Genomic DNA, 19,690 nt, shown 5'->3' with positions numbered 1-19,690 from the left:
CCACATAAAGGTAAACACATTAAATGATATAGGCAGAGGCTATATCAATGAGGACACACGTTTTTCACTACTGACTAACAACAAAGCTATATCAATGAGGACAAATGTCACTACTGACTAACAACAATGCCAAACAGTCTGATGGAAGTGCATAAATCAAATACCATATAAATTGAACAAAGTTCCATATTTCAAATGTAATTACGATGGTTCACCAAAAGATTATTTATTAACCACCCTGGCCAGGTCATATATCATAGACTCTAACATGATCATACCCCATAGAAAGCTCCTGGAGAAGGGAACTCTGCAGTTGCCCCCAGATGTCCAATAAGATCATCTATGCAAATGTGTTCATCCTCCATATACTGTTTGGGTCCTATTTCAGCACAGCTTCCTGATCGCAACACAGGCAAAAACTCAGTTTTTTCATCGGAAGATGATTTGTGGACTACAATACCAACATCCAATTCCTAGAGAAGAAAAAAGAAGTGTGTGAGAAATGGAAAGGAAAGATTATCTGGAATCTTGCAGCTACATAGATTAAACTAGTGGGTGGCCAAAAAAAAAAAAGAAAAAGATTAAACTAGTGCAAAGAAATTCCTAAATCTGATTTTATCTTCTGCCAGTTATGATACAACAGAATATCAAATGAAAGCAATGTAAAATCTCGCTCAAGTTGATAATTTTCAACAAAATATAAACAGCTATAGATCTCCAAAGGATAATCCTTATATCTCCTAAAATCTTGATCAAATTGGAGAAAGTGACAGAAGTTTATGCAGCACAAATGCAAAAACGACATTTCAGGATGATATCATTTATTCCCAAAAGAGTCAGCAGATTTTTATGACCAAAACAAACCTGAGTACAACTATTTGTGAATTTTCCAAGTAATTTTAAACTAGTTAATAAGTCATATGATATATGTTGAGATTTTATGTTAATCTAAAAGGTCCCTAAAGATCAGGCTCCTGCAAATCCATAATGATCGCAAGAGGGATTAGAAGAGATTAAACATACCAAATTAGCCTCGGCAATCAGCCATGCTGGACTCACACAATGGTTCATAACTGAGAGGTGGCGCTGAGGTTTACCAAGAGTGACTTGTTTCACATTATCCAGATTTTCATTTTCCATGTCTGATACATTATCCTTACTATAAACACCTTCTATGGTTATAAATGGAGGTGAAAAATCCATACCCGCTGCCATATTCCTTTGGCAACCATAAATCAAAGGCCTCGAAGAACACTTTCAAGTTGCAAAAAACAAACCTTTCTCTAAAATTCTTGGAGCAGCTTCTCAAAAGGTTCCAAAACAACCAAATCCTGAAGCAATCAAATAAGTTGACGAGATTTCAAACTAAAGGAATCTTATGTATTGTGCATCAGAGTTCCTCGACAACAATTCAAAAATCTGAGAAAACCAATTCTTTGTGAAAAGGTGTAATAATTCTAAATCAAACTAGTCTTCAAAAAAAATCCAAACTTAAGCCCTCAATTACCTTTGATCAAGCTATCCAGCAAACCATCTAAAAGTTGGGTTTTTATAATCACTTGAAGCAGTTGCCGAAATTTCTCCAAAAGATCAAAACTCGAAAAATTCCCAACAAATCGATGAAAACAATATCAGAATATTCGTTCAAGGTAAAAAAAAAATGGAGCAGATGATTACATCAATGAAAGGAAAGAAACAACAAAGCTTCAACGATTGGAGGAAAGCTCTGAAGAAACGCAGGGAAACTCTCACAGGGGGTAAATATGATGATTCTTTGTGTTTTGCCTTCTTTTTTCTTTTTGGGTACTTTCTCGTCAGATGATCGAAGACAAAGAAAACCGCTAAACAGACAGAGAGATGGAAAGAGAGAAGCAAAAGGCGTTCAAAAGAGAGAATTGGATGATGAAAAAGAAAGTATAACTTGTTGTTCTTGTTGGTATGTGGCTGGCGACCGGCGAATCCAGGTAATACGGTGGATCTGCGAAGCTGTCGCGGGTCGAGGATGGCGTTTGTGGCTTTCAATGATTTGTGGAACTCTGGGTTGACCCGATTTTTTTTTCTTGTTTGTTGCGGCCAGAGCTTCCCAGCCGTTGGATCTCTGTACTGCCTTTTGTAACGGTTAGAGTGATGAGAGGTTAGGTTCGTTAATGCAGTTTGTGATTCCCGGGGCCGACGCTGGAGGCTTTCATTGAAGAAAGTTGTTATTTCGGCTAAGAAAGAAAGAAATTGCTTTCTTTAACTCCACCTTAAAGAAACAAAAAGAAGAGTGATGAAGGCGGCGATTAAGAGCCGATGCTAACCATTCTTGCATCCCTGCAGCCATATGTCATCACCGTTTATAATTTTTTGTTATGATTATCATGTAAGTGAGAGAGTTGCATGGTGGATGATCTTAGGCGGTGGGTTTTTCGGTTAAGGGGAAGGAAGAAGGAATTCAACGAAGGATAGCCTTTTGTAGCAGCCATGGACTGGACTTGCCTTGCCTTGCCATTGGACCTAAACTGGGCCTCAATGTTCTGTACAAGGATAACAAACAACTCAACTCTTCTCAGAGTAGCTAATTTGAGCCTACCTAAGTAAATGTGAGCCCAAATTCACTCAATTGCGCTACACTACACTTTTGACGTTAGTAAAGTCACTCTCAGACGCTCCTTCCTTGGGCCAAAAAGTGGCAAATTTTGAGCGTGAAAAAAGGGATTGTAGTTAAAGCTCGAACCAAAAGCTGGGTTGTCTGAGCCAGCCAGCCAGCCAGCCTTACTGAAAGTTCAAACTTTGTTTGACTTTCAGAATTCGAACTCTTTACCTTATATCTGTTTAATTATTAAAACTCTTTTTTAAGTTAGAATACCTTTTCCTGGCCAGCTATAATAGGAAAACTTTGCATATTGTTCTTCTGTGAAAAAATAGCTACCAACTGGCAGCAGGATCAATCAACCACCTCCAAACTTTCGGCATCGCTGACTGCTCTGGTTCGGAAATACTGCTGAAAAATCAGAAAAGATAAAGCTACAAAATTGGAACTTATGGTTAGACTTAGAATATATATATATATATATACACATAGATCAATCACTGGTACATAAAATTGTTTGCAATATGATACAAATTGTTTGCAATATGATACATTCTCTATTTACAGAATTTGTAATATTCTTCTGTGAGAAGAACAGCGGCTAGCTGGAGAGAAACAAATGACAGTTGCACTAGATTGCTGTTATATATTTCTGGAAGAATTTCTCCTCTTTGCAGTGCTTATATAGTACCTTATAAATCTCAATCAAGAGTTTAGGAAATCGACTATAGAAATATCCATCAAATCCTTCAGGAACTGGCCCCAATAATTCTTGGATTTCTTGAGGAAGTTCCCTGTAGTGATTTAGCTTGTTCCGTATTACCCGCAAAAGGTCACGAACACTATCAAACTTATATTTCCTATATTGACCAATGTTATTAATGAATGCAGTTTCCATCTTTTCTTCCCATTTCCCATCCAAAGCAACTACAGCAACACTTTCTAATGCATTTAATAGTTCTGATTCATTTTTCCTGTCTTCCAATTCAACACGATCGCTAGCTTCTCGAAGAAATGAAAGTCTCATCTCGGAACTCCAAAAGAGCGGATGATGCAAAACATCCTGTGCCTTTGGCCTACAACATATCACAATCAATGTCATTAGAGGAGACGCATTGGGTACAAGATGAGGTACATCACTAAAGTTAGTTGTAAGCATTTAGCTTGATCCTATTGTTAAAATACTTACAACATAACAAGCCCATAGAGGCTATAAGCATATGACCAGCCCAAATAACTTCCTAATAAGACAGCTGAAACATTTTCTATCTGTAAGATTTAAGAATGCACTTCATATGCCTGTGCATGTGCATGTGGACAAGAAGAGCTGTGCTAAAATATGAAGCACAAGAGCATTCAACAAAGGCATAATAATAGGATCATCAAAATTTGATGCAAACTCAGGAGTGAGGATGATCAATTACCTCATTTCTGGGTTGGGATCTAAGAGATGAGATAAAAGATCCATTGCTTCGGGTATACTCTCTATCAAGAACAGGTCCTTTCGGTCATTCACAATATTTACATCACGTTCAATATTATCCCCATAAGGGTGTTTACCACCAGTAATGCAAAAAAATAGAACACAGCCTAAACTAAATAAATCCACAGCACGTGTTTGGCGTCCTTGACGTAGTTGTTCAGGTGCTTGCCAACCTGAACTTCCATAACCTATAATTAGCAGCAATATAAAGAATTAAGTCAATTAATCTTTGTGAAAGCGGTGTGTGTATATATATATATTGAAAATAAAGCATATTAGGAGGATCGTCATTCATATTTATCAACGTTTCCTAGGTAGGTTCATCCAATCCTCAAGCCATTAAAAAAACCCACGAAAAGTACATGGTTTACGTGTTGCTGAACTGGAGGAGATCGATAAGCTTACCAGTAGCACTCTGAGTTAAGGAAGACATATCCCCAATCAAGCGCTTGCTAATGCCCATGTCTGAAAGCTTTGCACATAGGGATCTCTCCTTGATTATCAAAACATTTTGAGGCTTTAGATCTCGATGAATGATGCCAATTTCATGTAAATGGGCAAGCCCAGAGACTATATCTCTACATAAAATGATAACAATGTCAAATTCTAATCAATCTTTACATAAATGATAACTATATATATATATATATGTATATCAAAATTACCTCATCAGTTTCAACAAATGGGGCGAAGGGCACCCATTAGGCTTCCAAAGTTCAACATCCTTGTTATTTTCCATCACAATATGCAATCGAGCACCATACTCATTGAAGAATTTCGAATCTTCATCCTTGTCAATGGCTTGATTTTGAAAAGATTCAGAGTATGCATAGATCAGGTCGTTTAAGCTACAGGTACAACGCTCTAGACAGAGATAAACAAAATCCTGATCCAACTCTACCCCATACCAGCGAACAATATTTGGGTGTTGATCAGAAGCAATAAGGTTCTGAATCTCTTTCAAAGCCACATCGTGGTGAGTCTGCACAAGACGTTTAACTGCTACAGGACGGCCATCATAAATCCCCTCAAGCACTACGGTACCATTGCTTCCTTTACCTATTTCTTTGTTGGAAACAAGTAACTTACCAATGCTGCGTCCATCTACACGACCATCAACAAGATCTGTAAAGGTTAGCAATGATTTGCCTTCATTCCCTTCAGTGCATGGAAGTATGTTGGTGTTTCCAACCTTATTCTCCTCTGGAACAAGTTTCTTCCTTTTCTCATTATTGGCACTGTTCTTACTTTTCCCAGATCTTTTAGGTTTTTTCTTTTTATGTACTGCTTGCAATTTAAATTCTTGATCGTGCTTACTCCCCTTACCCTGTTTTAAGCTGTAAAAGGCTAAGCTGATGATAGTCAACAGAGTAGCAAAGAAAGCAACGAAAGATTGTATGCTGGATCCCGCCATGTGAAACCTCCTTGTGATGTTTATATTAATATTATCCAACATAAGAGGGTTTTCCATCTCAGAAGCTGGCAAAGCAAGCCATGCCTTGTTATCAGGAAGAGCCAATGGGAATTTTTCAGCATGTGGCAAGCGAGGATTTTGACTTGAAGCTGGCAGAGGGATTATTCCATTTAGCCAGCCAAAACCAGGAAGAGACTCCAACAATTTATGATCAGGAATTTGGATAACAACAAGCCTCATCTGACAAGGTAATTGCAACTCAGAATCGTGCATGTAGTCTACAGAAAGTTTTTTCTCTGACCCTTGACATCGAAATTCAGCATCAATTTTGGCAAATGCCACATTCCATAATACTTCAGCAGAGTTTGGAGAATAATACTGCAGCACATAATCTGTCCTCATAATGTAGACAAGCTGCTGAACTGTTGTTGAGTTAACAGAACCAGAATCCACCAGTGCATCAGCATCCATTGTCCAAAGAACTGTTTTTCCTGCATTATTCCGAACATCTAGTGTCGAGGGAGGATCATCTAACCTATAAGTTTGTACCATTCTTCCAGAGTTTGCATCAACAAGGTAAACAGTGGTCTTCTTTGTTCCCAAAGTGATCCCTCCATCCTCTGCTATGTTGGGTGTTCTTCTAACATATTCTTCAGCGCTCAGTTCAAGTTTTTTCTAGGGTGCAAAAAAAAAAAAAAGGAGCTCATAAAGACATTATTATAACAGATGGATATGATGAAACAAAGCATATACGCAAGACCCTATGCTACTTAATCAGTCAAATTCAATAATATTTATTATACAATAGAATCAATGACTAAGAAAATCCAACACTAGTGTGGGACACACAACTTTAAGAAAGACACGTAGGGTAAGTTTTGATACCAATCTTCCTTGGCGCCGGCTATGGACATAGAGTTGCAAATCATCCCCACAGTCCACATACAAATCACTGTTTGGTCCAGACACATTAAGCTTATCATTGTCGCGGTCTTGGAAGGCCTGATAAGATGAATAAATTGGCCTGCCCGAAGCGAATGACCAGTGAACCTTCCTCGATACTCTGTCCACTAAATGCATTGTTCCGTCCAGAGTAACCACCACTGCCGTTCCATCGTTACTAAATAAAGACACCAAAAACAAAATTGATTAGAACTGGTTTTAGGCGCTTAAGCTAACTCCAGATAGCTCGCTGCAGCCTTTATAATAAATGGAACCAATTAACGTGCAATTCAGCAAAATTCGTTATGATATATATATATATATATATTAATTGCATGAGAATAGTAAGTTAAAGATTGCATTTTTACTTACAGAGGGGGCGGCAGAAAATGATTGGAAAGAGAGGTTTGCGAGATCTCCGAGCAGAAGAAGCCGCGTATTGATGGAGAAAATAAGATCGTTAACGGCAAAAGGAATATCAGAGATCGTCTCATTGATTATGCTAAAATTTTCGATCTATAAGCGTAATTTAGAAGTGAGATTTTTGTGAGATTTTTGCAGAATACCGCAATCGACGCGTATTAGTCAATTAGGGTTCCCCTTCGATTCTTTTTCTCTCCAATCCACCCGACCTCTTCCTTCCTCGTTGTCGGTCAGTTTGTTGGATTTGTAACGCTTGTTCTTTCTATAACCAATCAGATCGTGACGAGTTAGCATACTTAACGAACTTGTCCTGGCTACGGTTAGTATATATGGGTTTAAAAGGGACAAAAGTTTTTTTCTTCGGTTATTTTATTTTCATTCCATTACAATTAAATTAATAATAAATGAAAATTTATGATTCGGTTTTTTTTTTTTTTTTTCAATACTACTTTGTTATTTTCAGAGTATGTAGGTTAACATAGATTTTTTTTTCAAATAAATCTATTTAATTAGTGAAAGTTTTTTTTTTAATGAAATTAGAATTTTTAATTATAAATTGGATAAATGTTATTGATTTTCTAATAAAATATTTAAAATGATAATCTAAAAATATAATAAACAAAAATATTTATTTTTTTTAATCAAAAGTTGTTCTATGGTGTTTTTAGATAGAAAAGAAATACAGATATAGATAATTATAAATAGATTATATATAGATACAGATTAATATAGATTATATGAATTTTATTTTTGATTTTTTTTAGAAAGGCTTTTTGCATTGGAATCAGTAAATATTGCATTTCTTGGCCAATATATATATATATATATATATATTTCTAATTCCATGAAAATATTTTTCATGAAAAAAAAAAAAAAACCAAATTTAAGTAGTAAAAATGGCAAATGGATGCAATATATATAATTAAAGCAAAGCAAAAAATTGGGGGTCATTTTCTTAAGACTGTAATTTAGTCTACTATACATATTTACGTTTTTAGCAGCAAAACAATCTGAGACTCCACTTCCACTACCACTATATCAGTCATGCAATTCATACTCATCCATGGCTGCAAGTAACCAATAAATCGAAAGATTATTGCAGCCTTTGATAGCTGCATTGAAATGTTATTTGATCATTCTGTTCATGTCACTCAGCCGTCATCACCAAAATGAGCATATTTGGTTAACATGAACATTGAAAAACCAAGGCCACTATACCACCCGCCGGAAAACGAGTTAAGAAGAGAATTTAAGCCTCGTAAACTTTGCATTCCACGTCAGCTGGGTTTGTCTTGCAGAAATCCTCCAAGGGGTCGGTCACCACTTCCTGCTACAGGCATGCCTGGCCACTTGCTTCCCACCAAGTTTGCCAAATCAATAATCCTTTCGCTGCAAATCACGAATACGAATCACACACACAAATATATATATATATATATATATTAATGTACAAATGCAAATGCAAATATATATGAACATTAAAAAACTAGATCAAATGCCACGCTCAACAAATAACCCTCATTTTCGAATCCTTGCTTTAATTAGCTAAGCTGTAACCCCGTTTATTGTCATCCCAGGCCACCACCATGGCCATGGTCAATGAAGAGTCAATGGTGGAAGAAACATCAGAGCACCTAAAGTGCACTGAAACAAGAGGAACATCACACACGTCCAATACGCCCTTCAATGGCGCTGCAGCTGCTTTCTGAAGGCAGCATTCACATCCTCAGCGGTAATACCTTCTTCTCAACAGTCACAGCAAGGTCAACAACTGATACGTTAGGTGTTGGCACACCAAGTGCAATGCCATTGAGCTTGCCCTTGAGCTGAGGCAGCACAAGAGAGACAGCCTTGGCAGCACCTGTGCTTGTTGATAACAATGTTCAATGCTGCAGCCCTGGCTCTTCTCAAGTCACAGTATGAAGCATCCAAGAGCCTCTGGACAATCACAATCAACAGTTTTAGTTTTCTTCTTTGCTCAAGCAATTAATTTTGGCATGTGATCCATCATAAAAGCCTAATTGTTGAGAATATGCAACTTCTGAGTTCATCGGTAGAGTTATTGGTTAACTAATATGATTAACTGGTCACCGGTGTAAGAGTGGGTGGTGGTCATTGTACCCTTGACAATGCCTGCGAATTAGTTTTGGTAACGTCGAAGAAAATTAGAAAATTTTTAACTGTGATGACAGGCAATTAGCCTAAACAACTAAAAAAATGATATATGAAAATGAACAATGCTTACCAAACTCTTCATCCATGACTTTCACAAAAGAAGCCACGCGATTTGTGGTGCATGAAGCATTGCTGCAAGTACAAAAAAAATAGCAATCAAACCTAAAGCACTAGATCAATAAAGAAATGGAAAAGGACTATCATGACTGATTTATTGCAGGAATCAGTCATAGCAGGCAAGTTTTTATTCAGAACTCACCTTATGATGTTTGAGATCTCATGGTCACAATCCCCTTCATTGACTCCAACAACATAGGTTGGAATGTCTGCACCTTTAGCTGGAGCGGTTAAGGTAACTTTCTTGGCACCAGCTTGTATGTGCTTTCCAGCACCAGAGCCATCTACAAAAAGACTCCTGTTCCCTGCAAAATGCAATTATTCAATCATCATTAGTACTCATGTTCCCTGTAAAGTGGTATACTAGATGAAAGGAGAGGTATAAATTGTATGATATCTCCATGCTTTGAAATTCTTTATGGTCAGGATACCAATCTTTCCCTGGAGGCCAAAATCTCTGGGCGATAGTTCAAGTACCTGCCTCGATAACAATGTCAATGCCAAGTCCAGCCCAAGGAAGCCTGAGAGGGTCCCTGTTAGAGACGACCTTGATGGACTTACCATCAAAACTTATGGTTTCATTGTCAACTATTTTCACATCAGCTTTGAAAGTTCCCAGCATTGAATCATATTTCAGCAAGTGCGAAGCCTGTGTGTTGTATATACTAGTTAGTAAATGAAACTAACCAAACCTCAAGGTTAACTCTTAAAAAGCATTGCAAGTTTCATTTAGTTACATTCTTGACACCAACACTGTCATTTATGACAACCACGTCGAGAGGTGAGTTCTCCCTGCCATGCCAGCATCGCAGGAAGTTCCTGCCAAGGCATCCGAATCCATTGATTGCAACCTTCAATTAGGCAACTGTTTCTCCCCTAATAGGACTTGGTCCTACATTCAAAATTTCAAAACAGTTTCAAGGTCAGTACCATATAGGCCAATAGTACTTAAGAATGAGGTGCTTCGCACAAAAATAGAATAAATATATGATCATTTTAGTTTTTCTGTTGAATGTTTAAAATCTAGAACGCATTACGTGAGATTTTAGCTGGAAAAATAGAATAAATATATACATTTTAGTAATGCTGAACTACGTACCCAAGCTTATTGTTGAAAACGTTTTAGCTGGAAAAATTGTTTTTTCATTTTATGCGGCCTAGACCTGGAGACCTGATGATATTGGAGAAAGAATTAACTTGGCAAATTATTGGGTGAAGCATCAGTTCTAACTTCGTACTAGGCCGTATCAAAGCTTCAGCACGGTAAGACTACCAAGAGCCTATATATGGACCCATGAATCCATAGCTGCTTTATAACGTTGAATATTGTCCAATGGAACATCGATTTGCTGATGAAATTAAGATTTATCAAGGTATTGCACGTAATGCGTTCTTGACTTTAAACATTCAAAAGAGAAAGGCCTCAGGCTTAATGGGTCTAGGACACCAGATTTTTACAAGCAATTTTCTGGCTATGAAGAGATCATTTTGGATTGTGATGAAGATTCTGAAGATATTAATATGTCATTTAACGTTTGAAGGGTAGTTAAATATTTTGAGGCTAATAATAAGACAAATGAAACCCCACGTGGTTCTTATCGAGCACAACTTGGCGACTGCATTTCTCCATTTTCCTTTCGACATGCATGAGAGAGAGAGAGAGAGAGAGAGGAACATCTTATTTCCAAACAAAGAGATTGGAGATGAGAATGATTTGAACTTTAAATTCAAAATAGTAAGAACTTTTAACAGCTGCCAGGCCTGAGCAAGGCAGCCAGACTAAAATGATAGGGATGAAGAACCAGTGGCATTGGACTAAGATGGAAGAGGGCAAATTCATTCATTTGTTCTCTTCATGAGTGAACTTTTTGTCACATTTCACTGTAACCAATGTAAAATTTTTCCAAAACACCAAATGATGCATTAATTGCAGGAGATATTCATAGGAAGATATTTATTTGAAGTAAGATTGTTCCAAGTAGTAGCAAATTAAGTTTTAGAAAACCAACTTTTACAACTTATGAATAGCAAGGCAATTCAACAGGCAGCTTCAATTTCATCAGCGTTCACAGCAACTCCATTTGGGGCATCTTCAGATCGAAGCTGACCAGAAAAATCATCAATAGCAGAGTTCAGCTGAGCAATCTTCTCAGTCAGTATTTTCCGTTTTTTCTGCAGAACAAAGGCCACTTATTATCACTATGCTTTAAAAACCATAAACTTTAAAGAACACATGTTTAATACATAAATGCTGGTGCTTTAATTTTGAAGCACACAATATACATGCGATTCCATATTCCTTAGAAGGCAATAATTTTGAAAAAAAGAAAAAACAAAGCGCTCACCTCCAAAGCTTTTTCTTCATCATATATGAATTTAGGCAGTCTCTTCATTAGATCCTTTCTATCAGCTCCATCTAGTGCCTTGCTGATCTATAGAAGGCAAACAGGAAAAGAAATTTAGTAGCCCAAATTGACCACCAAATAAGTCAAGAAAATGAATACTACAGATAGACAAAAAGCCGAACAGATAACAGTTCCCACAGTTCTAGACTATAGGTTTTAATAATTTAAAAGAGAAAAATCAGGAATGATAAAGTTACTTAAGACTGGAACCATAGATGTAGCGTGTAACCCATTGATAAATATATGGGGGCATTTTAATTGTTCAAAATAACAAATATACATAACAGAGAACCAAGGAGATATTTTAGTGCAATTTTGCATCCATTTGAAAAGCTAATATCACCTGAGGAGCAAATACACTTCCAAGTGCACCAACCACGAGTCCTCCCAAAATAAAACCTCCAACAAAGATGCTTGCACTGCTTGGCCTTCTACCATCACTAAAAACACAAGAAGCAGAGTACTTCCACTGAGTACTTAGGTTTGCAACAGAACACCCAAAAACAACATAGAAGAGGGAACTGGAATACACACAGAGACACAAACTTAAGCATTTAGTTGATAGTGCTTTTGTCAGTAGCTCCCACTTAAAGGATAATGTATACATGCTATCATGCATTCTTATGCTCCAAATTGTGTGAAAGATGATACCTGTACGAAGCTTGAACTCTGAGTGGCCTTCTAAAGGTAGAAAGATACAGTTTTCCTAAACTTTTAGAATTGATTGACAAGTTTGTGGGGCTGGCAGTCCCAAAGCTTTGATCTGCTGGCTTTAGATGAGAGCCTAGCAAAAAAATTTTGACAGAGAAGGCAATGAACAGTCTTTTGAAACTTTTAAAACCAAACAGATGGTTCATTTGCAAATTTACAAAATACAGCTTTGGTGTAGACGTGTTATATAAAGTAGAATTAATGTTAGCTTCTTTTTGTGTTTGTGTACAACAAAGAGCAACGATAAACAATCTTATAATTTGAAAGGATGGACATGAACATGATGATGATGCCATGATCTAACAAATTCTGAAATTCAAATTAATGTTAAATCCAAATTCTTGCGGTAAAAGATCTAAATTGCTGGACTAAAACGAAAAAATATGACCATCAATTCTAACAGTTGATTCCCCAACCAAGGTACTTTTAGAAAATCCTATTGGCATCTCTCTTTCATCTTTAGCTGACAGCACTTAGTCAATTATTTCCCTAGGGTGTAAAGACACGCCAAGTAAAAAATTCTGACAAAAATGCTAAGAAATATAAGAAATTGAATTACAAACAATTTTTATTGATATAAGTGAGTGGCAAGTGGCAATCTAAAGTTGTCCTCATTGAAGAACTTTTGAGAACAAAAGGTACTCTGACAAAGTAAAACAGACAATCATAATAAGATATAGAAAAAAGAAAACTTATTGCAGGCCATGATTGACCTTACTATTAACAAAATCTCAAGCTTTCACAGACAAGTAAGACCAACCGCTAAAGAATATGCAGGACTCCAATGCTATTAGCCAATTACTTTGGAGTCAACATCCTACAGGGCCTTATTATACGACCCACCCACAGCTTCAATATTGAAAAATGAATCAAAGTCCAGGGTGAAAGAAGTAGAGTTTAGGGCAGTCAATATAAAGACAGGGTCTTGAAAGATGAAATCCATCAAATTCAAGCCGATCGCCGCTAAAAAGTTTCAGCTATGGCTTAAGCAAGAAAAAAAGAGGAGATTATTATGCATTAGAACCCAAAAGTTGAATCTTGTTCCATTCAAAAGAGAAAAAAAAAAGAGTTCAATCGTATTAATTACAATGAATTAACAGAAAAAAAAAAAAAAAAAAAAAGAAGGCTCAAGAAACGAAATGAGAAAAGGAATTATTACCAGAAGATAGTTGGGTTGGAGGATTTGACGGTAAAACCAAAGGGTTTGAAAGGATAGTCATTTTGTAAAGAGTGGGAAATACAATGCAAAAAATGGAAGGAAACAGTTGAGTTCTGAGTTCTGATATATATATATATATATATAAATTAATTAGTATTAAATTTCATCATGGGTCAGCTGCTAAATTTTCATGCCCTTGAGTTATGCCCTCTCTCTTGTTGAGCCAGGCCTTAGCATTTTAGTTCCAGGCCCAATTTGTTTATATAAAAAAGAAATATATATTTTATAAAATGTTACACTCCCAATTTATTTATAAAATATATATATATATATTTTATACTCTGCTAAAAGCTTGTCTTCTTCAAGTCTACGCTACATTAATTACTATAGTAAGTCCATTTTGAACCAAAATACGAGTAATAATAATTCAATTAAGCTCATCACCTATTAAGTTTAATCAAAATTGCTATATATATATATTAGTAAAACATAATAATAGCATTATTTAGCCGGCAGCATAAACATTAGCAACCAAAATTAAAAAAAAAAAAAAAAAAAGGATTTCTAATAAAAGAAAAAGAAAATCGTCCGACACATCAGTCCTCTTTTCTTCTACTCTTCTTCTCCTTCTCCTTCATCGAGGCCTCTTTAATCGATGCTTTCCACTCTACAAGCTCTAAAACCTTAAACCAACTCTACGGGTCATCTCAAAACCCGTTTACTACTACCGTCTCAAAACTGAACCTTTTCTTTCTTTTTTTTTTTTTTTTTTCTTTTTGAGTTAATCGGGTACAAAGATTCTGATGCCAAAAAGAATAAAAAATAATTAAAAAAAAAACCACACCAGTTGTGAAGCAAACCGCTTTGACATTTTGATTTCAAACGTGGGTTTTGTCAAATGTAGTGCTTGTTTGGACTGGTGAATAAGGAGTTCAGAGCAGTTGTTTGAGAATGGTGAGGCGTCATGGATGGCAACTGCCTGCTCACACATTTCAGGTTCTTTTTTCTTCTTTTAGTATTTCTTTCCAAAATGTAGCCTTTTTGGTGACTTTTGGATTATAGCTATTGGGGTCTTTGCTTGTTAGGTTATCTACATTAATTATTTTGACATTTTTTTTCATTTATTGTGTGTGTTTTTACTCTTATTTATGTTCCATCTTTGTCTTTACCAATGAGTAGGTTTTCCTAATCTGTTTTGCATTTTATTATGTCTTGCTTTACTTTGGAATTACCAAAGAAATTCAAAACAAGTTGAGATCTTAACCCTAATTTCATAATTTTTAGAGTAAAAAAATACTATTAGATTATGTGGAAATTTTTATATGCTGATAAGGTTGGAATTGTGGTTTATAAAGTCATTATCATTCATTTCCTTGGTTGACAAGTTATTGGCATGGCAAAAAAATGCCTACTTGTGATGAGCATGTAAAATAATTATTATGATTACCCATAAAATAAAGCAGAATCGAAACCAAGTCATGACTTTAGAAGAGAATCTTAATAGTCTATGAAGCCATATATGGTAGACTTGATGTTAAAATTAGCAAATCACGTATTGTTGGTTCATGTTCCTGCAAGCTCCAGCCTCTAAGAGGATTCATGGGATAAATTTCTGGCATTTGTATTATTTCAACAACCACTTGTTACCATTTTGTTGTTGTTTGTTTTTTAAACTTTGGACAGGTTGTGGCTATTACCGTTTTCTTTTTGCTATCTGTTGCATATTATGCCTTCTTTGCTCCCTTTCTTGGAAAAGATATCTATGAATATGTGGCTATTGGTGTCTACTCTATCATGGTAAGAACAATAACCTTTTTATTTATTTTTACCGAAGCCTTTAAAACTTCTTTAGTTGCTTTCTTAGTTATCATCTTCATGCTTGATTTTTATTTTCAGGCGCTCTCAGTTCTCATTCTTTACGTTCGATGCACAGCTATTGATCCTTCTGATCCTGGAATTCTCCTTGAAGTTGATAAGACATCAGCTTATAAATCACATAATGAAATGGATCTGCCTGGTAACTTTTTCCGTTGCTGTATGGTTTTGTTATTAGATTGCATGATAATTATGAAGCTAATCAGTTGATAGTTAGAATAGTCACGTGAGAATTTTCATATGGCTGCCTCTATTAAGAAATGAGCTTCTTTGTAGGTCTTTGTTCTACTCAATTTATCATAGATTTCATGCTGTTTAACCAGGGAATGCATCTTCTACTGAAGAGCCTAGCAAGATAGGAATCATAGGACTAAAGTATGGAAGACAATCTGATAGGCATGGTTCAAGATGGTGTTCCAAACTTGGAGGTTTCTTTTGTGCTTGTCTTGTTAGTGAAGATTGCCGCAAAGATGAAGACCTTTTGCGGCAACAAGCTGGAGAAGAAGATGCTTTATTCTGCACATTGTGTAATGCAGAGGTAAGGTTAATAGTAGCAGCATAGTCCTCTCTCCCCACCCCTGTGCCCCCAATAAAGAAAACCTTTTTCTTTGTTTCCTCTCACTCTCTCCTCTCTTTTCACTGAAATACAATAAATAAGTTAGCAAAGCAAAGAAACTTTTATCAAAATTAGCAACAGAAAAACTTAGAACACCGCAATATCTTGTTTGACTGTTAGCTTAAACATGTGCATTAGTGCTTTTACCTATGTGCATTTCAGACACCAAAAAAAGGTGTCTTGACATCGCTTTATCTTCTTAGATGATGAAAAGACATAACCTTTCATGCTCTACTCATTTAGTTGTAACCTCCTTAGACACCTTAGAAACACACCTATCCGATGCATGCAAGAAATATCTATATGGTTGTATTCATGCTAGTTGCTAAGAGTTGCTACATTTCTGAAACAACTGGCTAGCACATATTTTGGCTGTTTCTGAATGAAGCTTGTTTCCGATTGCATGGTGTTGATTAATAATAACTCTCCCCCTGCCCTTTTTGCAGGTGCGCAAATTCAGCAAGCATTGCAGAAGTTGTGAAAAATGTGTTGATGGATTTGATCATCATTGTCGAGTGAGTTATAAAATGTTCATTTTTGTCACTTTCCAAATTTCCCAGCTGAATTTCTTGGTTTTTGAGAACTATTAAGGAATTGCATAGCTACAACTTGTAAGTTATGTAACTGGACTGAAAATCACCTAGGACTTCTGTTGACTAAGTAATGAATCGTATTGCCTGGGTATTACTTAACTGATTTAGATCTTCATCTAATATTAGCCATCCCTAAACTGTTTTACCATTTTTATCCAGTGGTTGAATAATTGTGTGGGAAGGAAAAATTACATCACTTTTGTGTGCTTGATGGCAGCTAGCCTTGTTTGGGTAAGTTCTTAGGATAGCTTTTTGATAATGGTTCATTTCACTCATTTGTGTCTCCTGACAAGAACTGAGCTTATTCTCATGTGCCTGCATGTATATGTGTATGTGGTTGTCAGCTTATTGTTGAATTTGGAGTTGGCATTGCTGTCCTTGTTCGATGCTTTGTTGATAGAAAAGGTACAGAAAGTGAGATAACCGAGAAGCTTGGAGTTGGATTCTCCCGCCCCCCCTTTGCTACTGTGGTGGTATGTTTTCTGCATTCTCTGCCTAACAGTTCATATTATTCCTGAAGTATTGTGATTCTTGTGACAGAATAGCCAGGTTTGATTAGGAAGATGTAGCATTGTTGATTTCATCTATTCCCCTAATGAAAGATGCTTGATCATAGAATGTTTGCATGAATTTTTTTTTCTTGGTAAATAACCCTGCTGCTTCTTTATTTGTAAGAAACATCGCAAAGATGCCAGACAAATATATAGCATTACAATCTATTTTGCAATATCTAGAGAGTGAATTTTGACGTAAACCTCAGATTCTCTTGGTATTGAGAAGCAAAAGCTTCCTAGTTCTAAAGAGCGAATCATTGCGGTTGGTGTTTCAAAATGTTTTGTTAAATGCTTCCAGTTTCTCACAGGTTAAGTTGAAATACATTACTGCTAGTGTTCACTTCTCTAAGAATGAACATAAACCTGGTTGCCATGGATTTTGCCCTAACACTTTTAAACAAATGATTACAGGCCCTCTGCACAGCTGTTTCTTTTCTTGCCACTGTGCCCCTGGGAGAACTATTCTTTTTCCATATAATTTTGATTCGGAAGGTGTTTCCCTTAAATCTCTCTCTCTCAGTCTGTCATAATATGTAAATATTGACTCATTGTTGTCTCTAACTGCAGGATATCACAACATATGAATATGTTGTTGCAATGAGAACACAAAGTGAACCACCTGGACAGTCTGCTGATGGTGGAGATCAGCAGAGTATGCCATCGTCACCTACCAGTTCAGCTCTGACTGCGATAAGTGGAAGAAGCTCTCTTGGAATGAGCTTGCAATACAAAGGCGCTTGGTGTACCCCACCAAGAATCTTCATGGACCACCAGGTACCACTGCTTTATTTACTAGACATGAAGACTCGATCATTTTATGTTGGAGATGAGGTGGATTTAGTTAAGTTGCTATAACTGTTATATGGTGATGGTGTAGGCCATCAAAAATAAATAATGAAGGTGGTATGAATTTAAATCTATTAATTCTTCAATTATCACTGAGATTTCATGATAGTTGCTTCTGCAGTTTGCTTTGTCCGGAGAAACCTGTTTTGCAGACATGCATTACTACCCATATCTTCTGTTAATTTAAAAATAAAAAAGCTGAAGTAATCTTATTTGCAACATAAATTTTCTGTTGAAAATAATAAATCACTCAGTATCTTTTTCTGTTGGGTGCTTCTTGTTCTTCTATCTCTATATTTTCTAATACTAGCAACTGAATATACTCTTTGTCATTAACTTTTGGTTTCAATTTGTAATTTAGAAAGAGTAATCACCACTTGCATAGACAAATTGTGACTATAAATATGAACTTAAAACTCTAGTTGTTGTTATTATTATAAAGGAACGACATCTTAAGTATGGGTACATGCACTCTTACGGTGATCACCTGTCATGGATTTTCTGTTAGATGTTTAAACTGATTATTTATTTTCTCTCAAAGGATGAAATCATCCCACATTTGGAGCCAGGGCGCTTACCATCTACAGTAGATCCGGATGTGGTACCGCCACCAGACAAGGAAAAAAGATTACCCAAACGCCCTGTCAGAATTAGTGCATGGAAACTTGCAAAATTGGATTCCAATGAGGCGGTTAAAGCAGCTGCCAAAGCTAGAGCTACTTCATCTGTTCTTCATCCAATAGGCTCTCAACCTCATTCATACAATGTTGATCAACTATCTAGTAATAATGTGAGTGGAAGAAGCAGTCCCATCAGTACTGATCATGGGTTTCAGAGTAAAAATGCTAGAGCGGCATTGAGCTCATATCCTTCAAGTTGTGCTAACAGAGAAGATGCAAAATCATGTGGCCACAGTGTTGGCAACATCAGCAGTCCTTATCTTTCCAGCATAACCCCCTCTACAATGGCACAGCAAGATTCAAATAGAGAGCATTTCAACCCCTTGTACCAAATGTCAGCCAATCAATCTCCTTGCTCAACTAAACAAAGTGAAGGGAATGAAAATGCTGCTGAATATCCTTTCAGAAAAAATTCTAGTGCTACAGAAAGCTCGAGAACTTCAGTTTTTTGGGATCCAGAAGCTGGGCGCTTTGTGTCTTCCTCTTCCAGAAATGCTGGTTCTTTGCAGGTTCCTGGAACAGAGCTTTTATATAGTGGCCAATCGATATTTTTTGGTGGTCCTCTTATGAATGAGCACCTTAGCAGAGGAACAAGGAGTAGTGGTTCATTGTCTGTTGGCTTGGATAGAGGTTCTACATCGAGTCATTATCAGCAGGGAAGATCACAGAGAGGTAGCCAGCTACCTGTGTTTGTTCCTAGTGATTGCCAACAAAAGCAATTTTCATCTAGGTTGCCTTGAGCACCAAAATAGGGGACAGTAATTTGGTTTCTGAGATAGATAGCTCGTTTTAGAAGCTAAAATTTCACTTGATTTGGATTACTTTCTTGTGCAGCTTGTGGATATCTGGTGCATGCAGGGCTTAGGTACCAAGCTTTAAAGCAATTTAGTTGTCAATCCGATCAAAGTGATCGTAATTTGGTTTACAAAATCAAACAGTTACTTGGGAAGGGGCATGACCTCGTTATCCAAAGAGTTTTCACTGTTGTTAGTTACCATTTGATTATAGGATTTTTAATTTCATTTTTTGATGACGATAATCAGAATGTACAAGACAATATATAGACTAGCTTTCAACTCACTGGTGATCTTTTAGTTTACATCTTATGGTCTTTTGTGTTAATTT

General features: G+C 36.5%; 4 protein-coding genes and 1 pseudogene across 9 annotated transcripts; 1 reads left to right on the top strand and 4 right to left on the bottom strand.

Moving 5' to 3' along the window:
* Positions 1-118: 118 nt before the first annotated feature.
* Positions 119-2,434, bottom strand: LOC111315233 (putative protein phosphatase 2C 27). Of its 2 annotated transcripts, XM_089749050.1 has the most exons (3): positions 1,508-2,434; positions 1,024-1,331; positions 119-473 (listed from the first exon to the last, which is right to left on the bottom strand). In XM_089749050.1, the coding sequence occupies exons 2-3, from the start codon at positions 1,213-1,215 to the stop codon at positions 273-275; spliced, it is 393 nt and encodes a 130-aa protein (XP_089605176.1). In that variant the 5' UTR covers positions 1,216-1,331; positions 1,508-2,434; the 3' UTR covers positions 119-272. The 2 variants fall into 2 exon arrangements, with proteins under 2 accessions (XP_089605176.1, XP_089605175.1); XM_089749049.1 differs by having other exon boundaries at positions 1,024-2,434.
* Positions 2,435-3,027: 593 nt separating this feature from the next.
* Positions 3,028-7,102, bottom strand: LOC111315229 (serine/threonine-protein kinase/endoribonuclease IRE1b-like). The gene is made up of 6 exons (XM_022916812.2): positions 6,784-7,102; positions 6,355-6,589; positions 4,721-6,144; positions 4,461-4,633; positions 3,997-4,243; positions 3,028-3,648 (listed from the first exon to the last, which is right to left on the bottom strand). The coding sequence occupies exons 1-6, from the start codon at positions 6,903-6,905 to the stop codon at positions 3,204-3,206; spliced, it is 2,646 nt and encodes an 881-aa protein (XP_022772547.1). The 5' UTR covers positions 6,906-7,102; the 3' UTR covers positions 3,028-3,203.
* Positions 7,103-7,688: 586 nt separating this feature from the next.
* Positions 7,689-10,160, bottom strand: LOC111314758 (glyceraldehyde-3-phosphate dehydrogenase GAPB, chloroplastic-like; annotated as a pseudogene). The gene is made up of 8 exons (XR_016330565.1): positions 10,157-10,160; positions 9,864-10,018; positions 9,604-9,775; positions 9,269-9,431; positions 9,080-9,141; positions 8,906-8,967; positions 8,388-8,772; positions 7,689-8,226 (listed from the first exon to the last, which is right to left on the bottom strand). The product of XR_016330565.1 is annotated as a glyceraldehyde-3-phosphate dehydrogenase GAPB, chloroplastic-like (transcript).
* Positions 10,161-11,045: 885 nt separating this feature from the next.
* On the bottom strand, positions 11,046-13,538 carry LOC111314757 (uncharacterized). Of its 2 annotated transcripts, none has more exons than XM_022916374.2 (5): positions 13,402-13,538; positions 12,183-12,315; positions 11,875-12,052; positions 11,472-11,558; positions 11,046-11,298 (listed from the first exon to the last, which is right to left on the bottom strand). In XM_022916374.2, the coding sequence occupies exons 1-5, from the start codon at positions 13,460-13,462 to the stop codon at positions 11,164-11,166; spliced, it is 594 nt and encodes a 197-aa protein (XP_022772109.1). In that variant the 5' UTR covers positions 13,463-13,538; the 3' UTR covers positions 11,046-11,163. The 2 variants fall into 2 exon arrangements, with proteins under 2 accessions (XP_022772109.1, XP_022772110.1); XM_022916375.2 differs by having other exon boundaries at positions 11,875-11,971.
* Positions 13,539-13,999: 461 nt separating this feature from the next.
* Positions 14,000-19,645, top strand: LOC111315225 (DHHC-type zinc finger family protein). 3 transcript variants are annotated; one of them, XM_022916802.2, is made up of 12 exons: positions 14,000-14,397; positions 15,085-15,198; positions 15,298-15,418; positions 15,600-15,814; positions 16,339-16,407; positions 16,645-16,716; positions 16,830-16,958; positions 17,246-17,347; positions 17,451-17,531; positions 17,607-17,813; positions 18,427-19,237; positions 19,400-19,645. In XM_022916802.2, the coding sequence occupies exons 1-12, from the start codon at positions 14,353-14,355 to the stop codon at positions 19,627-19,629; spliced, it is 2,196 nt and encodes a 731-aa protein (XP_022772537.2). In that variant the 5' UTR covers positions 14,000-14,352; the 3' UTR covers positions 19,630-19,645. The 3 variants fall into 3 exon arrangements, with proteins under 3 accessions (XP_022772537.2, XP_022772538.2, XP_022772541.2); XM_022916803.2 differs by lacking the exon at positions 17,246-17,347; XM_022916806.2 differs by lacking the exon at positions 17,246-17,347 and having other exon boundaries at positions 18,427-19,645.
* The last annotated feature ends 45 nt before the right edge of the window (positions 19,646-19,690 follow it).

Source organism: Durio zibethinus, chromosome 20 (genome assembly GCF_047325235.1).
Source record: "Durio zibethinus cultivar Kanyao isolate XHJ-2024 chromosome 20, ASM4732523v1, whole genome shotgun sequence".
Taxonomy (NCBI): domain Eukaryota; kingdom Viridiplantae; phylum Streptophyta; class Magnoliopsida; order Malvales; family Malvaceae; genus Durio; species Durio zibethinus.
This window is presented reverse-complemented; position numbering and strand designations above follow the sequence as displayed.